Source organism: Ranitomeya variabilis, chromosome 1, assembly GCF_051348905.1.
Source record: "Ranitomeya variabilis isolate aRanVar5 chromosome 1, aRanVar5.hap1, whole genome shotgun sequence".
NCBI lineage: Eukaryota > Metazoa > Chordata > Amphibia > Anura > Dendrobatidae > Ranitomeya > Ranitomeya variabilis.
Genome location: NC_135232.1, coordinates 1,102,953,706 through 1,102,963,953, shown reverse-complemented (window position 1 = coordinate 1,102,963,953; position 10,248 = coordinate 1,102,953,706). Strand labels below are relative to the sequence as shown.

The 10,248-nt window shown below is 41.9% G+C and overlaps 1 protein-coding gene across 3 annotated transcripts in view; it reads right to left on the bottom strand.

Annotated features, from left to right (window-relative positions):
• Positions 1-1,375: 1,375 nt before the first annotated feature.
• PPP2R2C (protein phosphatase 2 regulatory subunit Bgamma) overlaps positions 1,376-10,248 on the bottom strand; it is a 219,736-nt gene continuing 210,863 nt past the window's right edge. For 2 of the 3 annotated variants that reach the window (XM_077280112.1, XM_077280113.1), the window contains 2 exons: positions 6,276-6,367; positions 1,377-5,875 (listed from right to left, as the gene is read on the bottom strand). In XM_077280112.1, coding sequence (XP_077136227.1) covers positions 5,584-5,875; positions 6,276-6,367 — 384 coding nt within the window. In that variant the 3' untranslated portion in view covers positions 1,377-5,583. Of the gene's footprint in view, positions 5,876-6,275; positions 6,368-10,248 lie in introns of all 3 variants that reach the window. The other variant, XM_077280111.1, reaches the window with a different exon arrangement.

Sequence of the window (10,248 nt, the reverse complement as noted above, 5' to 3'; positions counted from 1 at the left end):
AAATCAACTTATTAGGTGATTTGTCTTTATTCCTGTAAAATAGTGCTTGTAACTGCCGTTTTCCAGGTTATTTCCCTGCCTTCGGTTTTATTGATATTAGTATGTAGTCATTGGGAGTACAGATGATGGCAGTGATGGGTCAGCACCTGTGTCCTCCTCTCAGTGTTGTGCTTATCAGAACCGTCTTGTCTAGCACCTTAACCCCAAAGTTAGTGTAACACAAGAGCCGAGCTGACCCCCTTTACCGCCATCATCTGTACTCCAAATCAGCACGTTCTGATATCAATGCATCTAAAGGGAGTAGAGTAGACTAGGGAAGTTTGGAAACCACTTACATGCAATTTTTTTATGGGATTAAAGATAAGTCCCCTAATATCGTGATTTTCAAAGTTTCATAAATTTCCATGCTGGACAAAATTATAAAAAATAAAAGTTTTGTTGCCCTTTAAATAACCTCCTAAACTGACTATCAGGGATAGAAAAATACTTGTATCATATGCTCCTCCTTAAAGGGGTCAAAAAAGGCCTGTCACATATGCCCCTCCCCTCTGAGCCAATTATCAAAACTGATTGTAGACATGTGACCTTCCTTGTAGACATGTCTCCATAGTAACAGGACTTTTTAAAGGGGGATAGAAAAACTAAAGAAAATTCTGAATAAATTCCTAAATACCTTTATCTAGCAAATCCACAATAGTACATGAAAATGTCCACCATCTTGAATGTTAAAGGGGTTGTTCTCCGCTGAAAACAAGTTAAGCCCAGTGCTCGGCATGAGTAGAGTTGAGGTCAGGCATATACTCTGCTTCTCCATATTAACGCAGATAAAAGTGCCCCGTTCTGCCGATCAATGCAGATCCCAGCAGCAGGATCCCAACCGATCAACAAGATATCACCTATCCTATCGCAGGACAACGCCTTTAATATTATTGGGCAGGTTTCTTTTAGAGTAACAAGACGGCGGCCAATTCGTATACTATATAGATTACAGACTTTGGATAGGTGATAACTTGTTTCCACTGGACAACCCCTTTAATAATACAGGATCCTGTGAGCATGTGCAGTAGGAAGCTCAGCAGCTGTGATGTTGAAATAACCTATACCAGGTATTTTCAAGCTATCTGCAGGTCACAGCTGCAAAGCTTCCTGCTGCACATGCTCAAAGGCTCCGGTACTATCTACATTCTGGTTCCCTATCAGTGTAACAAGATGGCGGTTATTTTAGTTCCATATTCATTACCTCCTTGGACAAAATAAATTTGATTTCCTAATCTAAATTATTAAAGAATTTTTTCATAATTAATGATTTTTAATAATAATGATTTTTTAATAATGATAAATAATTTCCTTTCTTTTTGTTTTGTTTTTTTCTATTCCTTAAACCCCTTTAAGTGGAGACATGGCTCATTTGTTTCTGATCTCCTGATTAGCACTTTGAGGAGACAATTAATGGGCGCAACTGTGCTGATGATTAAATTCTGTATAGAAACCTTAATCTTAGTGACCACGTCCTGGTAACAAATACCCTTTAAAACATATCTGTCACTAAGAGAGCTCTAACATGTCTGTATTTTCGATTCGATGTAATTCTTTTTGAAAAATAAGACTGATCCCAATTGTTTCCAAATCGTGACTTTACGACTACCAGGGAATCCTGGGAGATGTAGTTTCACGCAATAGAGGAGATGGCAGCCCCCCTGTTGGGGCTCTGTATAGTGGAAGCGCGGAAGTTCATCCTGACCAGATGTGACAATTTTCAAAGAATTGGGGTAGATTTCAGCTCCAGTTAAAATAAAAATCCTTTATTGAAAAAAAAAACTAAACCAACTCCATGTGAAGTGTAGGGGAATCAAAGTTAGAAAATGGCAGGCATACTGTCCTAAGAGTTTCAGATGCTTTGACAAAGGACACCGGAGCGAAACGCGTAACAGAAGCATTCCTGTCATTTTCTAACTTCGATTCCCCAACAATTCCCATGGAGTTGAAATTTAAATTTTTTCAATAAAAGATTTTTATTTTAACTGGAGCTGAAATGTACCCCAATTTTTTGAAGATGTAGGTTCACAACAGCTTGGGAGCCACAATAGGTAAGGGTGCTTTCACACTGCGGATTTATGTCCAAACCCCCAACAAAACAGGATTCGGGGGTATGGGCTGATGGAGCCATTGACTATAATGGTACCAACGGAGTCATCATGTGCCCATTCGTGCATCATTTTAGGCGTAGATGCATACTGGTAGTGGACGCCCAGACGGGACCGCTGAACTTGGGGAAGAACGCAGTGTGATAGCACTCGAAGAAATACACAAGTGAAAATACAGACATGTGAAAACGACCATATACCCAATGAAGGCAGCCATTTTGTGAGAAACCGCACCTTGGATGCCTCTTAAGAAACGAGTCAGGTCTCGCGGATATTGGTACAGCAGTGCCTCGGTAATGTATCAGTAATGAGTATATGGAAGCTGCAGGGTGTCACAAAATGGAGGCCTCCATTACGTATAGGTGGAAAGTCCACTATAATACTGTGACTAAATTCTCACAGAACCGAGCTTAAAATGTAAACATTTTTATAGAGTTTCTCTGGATTTTCAGAAGCGCGTCGGAGATTTTATATAACTGCATAGAGACAGTGAACTTCATGAGAGTTTCATTTATACTTCTCCCATGTTTAATGAAAATTTCAACCAAGCAGACGTTGCGTCCTGTGCTTCAGCACGTCACAAAATGAAGCGATATACGGTAATCCTGAAATCTATGGACTGTATAAAATGCAATCAAGAGCAAAGTAGAACTGCAGCTTTAAGAAAAAATATATATTTTTTTCCTATTTGGTACATAAAAAGCATGCAGCGAGACCATATATATTTCACAATTAAACAGGAATATGATTTATTTTTTTCTTTTACATCTTTGTTTCCCCAAATTTTGTTGCAACACACAAACTTAATTCTCAGATTTTATTAAAATATAAAAAAGGGGAAATCCGCCTGAATTTCTGTGAGGCAGAGAGCACTGTGGTTCCACATAGGTGCTGCCCAGAGATCGATGGAATATTTCCATACAATGGGCCTCAATTATTATAACTAACAGAAAGATTTGCCTTGTGGCCCTTAGCAACCAATCACTGTACAGCTTTCATTTTTCCAGAGTAGTTTCAGAAATGAAAGCTGAGCTCTGATTGGTTGCTATGGACAACGAGGCCTTGTTTTCCTGTTAGTTTAAAGTAAGGCCCGGTGTTCTGAAAATAAGGCCTACTGAAGTCATAAAGTACTAAATCATTGTTATTTCCTCCAAAATCTGAATTTTATGGGTATTGACAAAGGAGTTTAGGTACTAAGGCTCAGTTCACAATACATTTGGGATGTACGGTTGAGACGTGTACGGTCCAGATGTGTGCAATAAAAAAGTAAACAGTGAGCTATATGCACAGTGTGTGTTTTTTTGCACCACACCCCTGTACTGAAAAGCATATACTGTAAAAATAAATATATACCAGAGTATATTTGTCAGCGATATGCGAAAAAGGACCCACTATTGGCATAAATTTGGTTAAATGATTGATGTGTTGACGTCTATACCAAATGTACATGATGTGGACTTAGTGTAAAAAGTATCTCGGACTGTTTGGTTAAAATTGATGGGAGTCCATTGGAAGCCATGATTTAGATGGATTTTCCCTTTAATAAGACCAGAGTTACACATCCGATATTCACAGTCTGAGAATGGGTGGCAAAGTCTGGTGTATCCTAATCCAGACTCACTCCACAGCCTCATGTATGACTATGAGTGAGGCTGTTGGGTCAAGGAGATCCATAAACGGTCTGGACATTGCTGTTTGGACTCGGACAGTGATGTCGGATGTGAAAAACCGGTCTCAGGATGGTCATACATCCATATCCTCCCCCAAGAGGTGTGTAAATGTTTTGATAGAGGGTTGAAGCAGCTACCAAAGACCCCTGGTACGTGGGGTTGCTTTATTCTCTTGAAAACAAAAAGATTGGGCATGTTGAAATCCATATGCCCCATTCTTCTATGCTCTGACACCAGCAATAGGAAAAGAGTTGAAAAGCCTTCACACACTTTGGATGGTCAGCCAGGCCTGTCAAATTCAGTGGGATAGTTTGGCATTAGTCTAATGTATCCAAAGAGTTTCCTACCTACATTGGATCTAAGAAATGAGGTTCACTGTAATCTCCTGGACCCCCATGCCAACTCTGTAACAGGGCCGCGACTTACCATGTGCCATTTATAATACTGGCATCTTGGTCTATGGCACAAGGGCATATGAGCCCCCTAAAGAAGCAGGGTTCAAATGTGACTGCTACCTTTGCACCCACTATCCTGTGCCCTGATACGGTATAGATCTCAGTGGATCTGCCTATCTGGAAACATTTTTCCGTCTTCTATTTTACTGTGTGGCAACTCTTTGTACAGTTCTATTATCGCTCATTCTAGTGGAAAATTATTTAATTCCAGACACTTTTTTTATTATTATTATTTTATATGAATCGCATGTAATTAAATTAAGAGACAGAGCGTTGCGAAAGCTTTCTGCGTTGGCTGTCAGCGTCAATCTGATGTAAATTATATATTTACACATATTTTAAATATTAATGGAATAAAGCACAAGCTTCCACTATCTGAATTTACACATGCAAAGATGGATTTCATTACATTTCCCCCATTATTTGGTATGTATTATTTAGCCACATAGGGGAAATATTAATTTCACTGCATGTCGGAGAATAAGATAAAGTTGACAAGTCTTGAGTTTTATCATAATATGGTTCATGCATTTAGCTTTTTTTTTTTTTTTAATTATTATTATATTATGTTTACTAGAGTATGACGATGCACTATACAGACTTGTAATATGATTTCATTGTTTCTATGTCATTTTAGTAATCTTGTCTTGTCTTCACGCCATTTTTCCTTAAATTGTAGGTTACCTATGGCCGACAGTAATGTCTAAGCCCCATATGGGCAAATGGTAAAGGTCCTTAAACCCACTGTAATGTCTATCATGACCCGACTAGATGGTCGGTGGCAGTCGACAGATGAGTTTGGTATTTTTTTTGCCAGGGACCCTGATAGCAGTGCCAAGATGGTGGCCCTAAGTTACTTAGCAATTTTTTAAATTAAAGTAGAATTAAATTATGTCATAGAAATAATTTTATGGATGCCCAGTATAACTTGTTCAGGCTTTTTTCTTTCGGATCCTAATATTTAGAATTTTTATATAATGAAATAGTCATACTAAATAAAATAATAAAACCAAATATATTGTACGCCTTAAAACAATCTTTTAGGCCAACTTTTTAAAATGCAATCTTTTTATATCAGTTCTTTTATGCTGCAAAGCTCATGTACTAGTCTATGATACATGAAGAAAATAAATAAATAAAAGGATGGACAGTGGGGAAAGGAGAAAATCCCACTGTTTGAGGTTTATCTGTACAAGAAATTTAGAAAGACCATTCTAATAATTCCATCACCAATAAGACTATCCTGCACAGGTCATCAAAACATGACGCCTTTGGGAAGGTCGGTTGAGAAATTACAAAAAAAAATTGGTAATCCTAGTGCATATCTGAGTTCACTTTATCCTGAAATATATACAGATTGTTTGTCGCTGCTATAGCAATGATGTTCTCAGTGGGATGCCAAGCTGTGTGCAAGATCTTCTTGGTGAAGTCCAGACTATCCACACTTATGTCATCTTTCCTTCTCTTGCCACCAACGCACACCCTACGAGGTTTAAGGACTGCTCGCGGCTTGCTGCTCTCTCGTGAAGCTTCCAAGGTGACATCTCGCTTTGTGTTACGGTCAAACATTCGGAAGAAGTTGTTGTATGCTCCAGTCATGATGACACTAAAGGAAACCAAGGCAAAATAAAATGTTTCTATTACTAAAAATACCCCCACTATTATCAAGAACAGTGTCTTCATACCCCTTGTGGGAAGGAACACACATGTGGCGCACATGAGCAATCATCCCTGGATTAGTATTAACGACTGATTGAGATAGCGGAGTGCAGTACTTAACAATTTCTATCAGTCCCATAACTGTGACCGGAGTGGCGGTCGCAGCTGCACACCAACACTTCCCAACACCGGGAGTCATTCTTGTGATTGGTGGGGGTCTCAGCGGTCAAACCTCCAATGATGATACAATCATTACTGATCGAATGGATGTATGATAACTTGACTGTATACATTCTCAACTTGTTTTGGAGGGCGTAATAAAAAAAACTATGTTTAGTAATAATTACCTGTCAGAGCCATTCCAGGCACACTCAAACTTGTCAAATATGCAGTCATTCTCATACAGGGAACATAACTTGCTTCTAAGGTAATCATGAACCTGCAGGAAGAGAAATAATATTGGTTACATTTTCACAAAAAACTAGGTTTTCTACTCCCATATTTCATCATTTATGCTTCCTTATTTTGAGGTATATTGCATAAATAAGACATTTGCAATTTTGCTAAATTTCCTTTGCTAGGGCGTTAGTATATTACAAAGCATCAGCTCGCTTTTGTAAAGCAATGTAAAGGCATATACTTTCGCAGGGAAAACTTGATTCTGGAATTTCTCATTGGATGATTAAACAGAACCACCGTTCTCTGGTGTCTAATTCTTAAAGGGGTTGTGCAGGACTATTTTATTTGTTAGGGCCTAAAAAACTACAAACCTGTTAGCAATCACCTGCCTGTTCTACCTGGCACGGGCTCAGAGTGGTCACTGACCACTCCTGCCGGTGATTCAGCTGCTCCACATCAACATCTCTTTCTCTCTGCTCTGTTGACGGCGTGTGACTGCCGACGCCATGCTGATTAACAGCTGGCTCCTCACAGTTAGGGAGCAGGGAGGCGGGTGTCAATCAGCATAATGTCAGCAGTCACATCCCGTCAACAGAGCAGAGTGATAGAGAAGCCGCTGCTCTGTCGACGTGACACCGGCAGGAGGGGCACTCTGTGGTAGCAGAGATTGGCATCGGGGACAACAGGCAGGTAGTTAGCAATTGCCTGCTTGTGAGGTCTTAGACTTTAAATAATCCTGGATATCCCTTAAAAGGACCACTAAGTCCTTTGCATTTTGAAGAGGATGGATTCTACTAAAATGGTTACCCTGGGACATAAAAAGTTATTTGGATGCTTTACATACAGAAAAATTAAGGAAACTAATTTATTTATTGTGATTGTCCAGGAACATAAAAAGTTGTCTAAATGTTTTGTAAATAGAAAACATTTGTATTACTTAATGTACTTTAATTAAGAAATCGACACTGATATCTGGGATTCAGTGGTGAGAACAGAGAGCTTTCCTGCCTTCTCTACCCATCAGCTAGAGAAAATGAGTGTATATCAAAGTAGAGCTAACCTCTCGGCTCTGTGCATGGATGAAGCACTGGCAGCTGCGTCGGAAGCATTCTTTTTTCACAGGGCATGCTCACTATTTAAACCAGGCATGTATTGCGTGCAACTGCCCTAAACACTGCTTGTGTACCCATCACCCATGGCACATACATTGGGAAATGACCAGAGCTGGGAAAAATCCCTACTCAACCCAAGAGAGCAGGCCCCAACCACAGATCTCCGCGCTGACGATCTGGCCAATTACTTCAAAGAAAAAATTGACCACATTCGACAGGAAATCATCTCCCAATCTCTTCATACGAGGCACTGTCCTCCCTCCCCCACTGCATCTAGTTCACTCTCTGACTTTGAATCAGTTACAGAAGAAGAAGTAAGCAGGCTCCTTGCATCTTCTCGCCCGACCACTTGCACCAGTGACCCCATTCTGTCACATCTCCTCCAGTCCCTTTCCCCGGCTGTCACCTCTCACATAACAAAAATATTCAACCTTTCCCTCACTTCCGGTATTTTTCCCTCCTCATTTAAGCATGCCATCATACATCCATTACTTAAAAAACCCTCCCTCGACCAAAACTGTGCCGCTAATTATAGACCTGTCTCTAATCTTCCCATCATCTCTAAACTCCTGGAACGCCTGGTCCACTCCCGTCTTACCCGCTATCTCTCAGATAACTCTCTTCTCGACCCTCTTCAATCTGGCTTCCGCTCTTTACACTCTACTGAAACTGCCCTCACTAAAGTCTCTAATGACCTACTAACAGCTAAATCTAATGGTCACTACTCCATGCTAATTCTCTTGGATCTTTCCGCAGCATTCGACACTGTGGATCATCAGCTCCTCCTCACTATGCTCCGCTCCATCGGCATCAAGGACACCGTTCTCTCTTGGTTCTCCTCCTATCTCTCTGACCGATCCTTCACTGTATGTTTTGCTGGTTCCTCCTCCTCTCCCCTTCCCCTTACTGTTGGGGTTCCTCAACGATCAGTCCTAGGCCCCCTCCTCTTCTCTTTGTATACTGCCCCTATTGGACAAACAATCAGTAGATTTGGTTTCCAGTACCATCTCTATGCTGACGACACCCAATTATACACCTCTTCTCCTGCTTTCACTCCGACCTTCTTAGAAAACACCAGTGATTGTCTTACCGCTGTCTCTAACATCATGTCCTCCCTCTATCTGAAACTGAACCTGTCAAAAACTGAACTCCTCGTGTTCTCTCCCTCTACTAACCTACCTTTGCCTGACATTGCCATCTCCGTGTGCGGTTCCACCATTACTCCCAAGCAACATGCCCGCTGCCTTGGGGTCATCCTTGATTCCGAGCTTTCATTCACCCCCCACATCCGATCACTGGCTCGCTCTTCTTATCTGCATCTCAAAAATATTTATAGAATTCGCCCTTTTTTTACTTTCGACTCTGCAAAAACTCTTACTGTCTCACTTATTCATTCTCGTCTGGACTATTGTAACTCTCTACTAATCGGCCTCCCTCTTACCAAACTCTCCCCGCTCCAATCTGTCCTGAATGCTGCTGCCAGGATCATATTCCTCACCAACCGTTACACCGATGCCTCTACCTTGTGCCAGTCATTACACTGGCTACCCATCCACTCCAGAATTCAGTACAAAACTACTACCCTCATCCACAAAGCACTCCATGGCTCAGCACCACCCTACATCTCCTCTCTGGTCTCAGTCTACCACCCTACCCGTGCCCTCCGCTCCGCTAATGACCTCAGGTTAGCATCCTCAATAATCAGAACCTCCCATTCCCGTCTCCAAGACTTTACACGTGCTGCGCCGATTCTTTGGAATGCACTACCTAGGTTAATACGATTAATCCCCAATCCCCACAGTTTTAAGCGTGCCCTAAAAACGCATTTGTTCAGACTGGCCTACCGCCTCAATGCATTAACCTAACTATCCCTGTGTGGCCTAATAAAAAAAAAAAAAAAAAACATAATCAGGTTCCTCGCATCATGTTCTCATACACTTTATGCAGTTGTAATAGAGTGCAGGGTTGCGTATGTCACCACGGAACAGACAGACCAACTGTTGAAGGGGATTTATTAACAGGGGTAAAATTCTCCTCGCAGGGAGTAAACAGGGGGTTAATGGAGTCAAACAGTAAACAATTAAGCGGAATCAAAAGGGTTAACGAGTGTTCTGGTAACTTATCAGCCCAGGGAGGTCCTGACTGGAGGGTCCTTATTTCCCAATGTGGATACAGTCACCAGCAGGGCTTGAGATCCTGAAGTCTCTTCTGTGTCTCCTGGAAAGTCCGGGGTTATGCCTCTGCAGCCTTTTCTTCTCAAAGTGAAACTGGAACCAGGAAATAGCACAGCCTCCGTCGCTGCTGCAGGAGCCTCTGTGTACCAGGCTGACAGTCTCTCTGTAATAACGCTGTCACACACACACTGGGCAGTTACTTATCACACTCAGGGATCTTTGCTTGTCACTGCGGTCATCAGGGCTGCACAGTCACTGTCTCTGATTCAGGAGGCTTCCAAATCTACACCCCCGCATCCAGCCTTCACTCTGGTGGGTATCTCAGCCTCAGTGCCCTCACGGGGAGCACTACTTTTAGGGGAGCACGGCGCTGCAGCCTGCCCTCTCTTTGGCGCGCTGCCTTCTCTCTGCTCTCCCGCTCTTTTCTGACCACTCCCCTCTCTCTTCCCAGCAGTCCCCTGGTCCCCTCTGTCCAGGGCAGAACGTCTTCCCCCCAACAACCCAGCTGTCTGACTATGTGGTTCCAGGCAAGGAGCAGGGAAAGCAACCTCCTTACACAGTCAATAGCCTCTTTGTCTGTACTGCTACATACTTAGGCTGTTAACTGGTTCATGCAGCTTTACATGAACACTCGA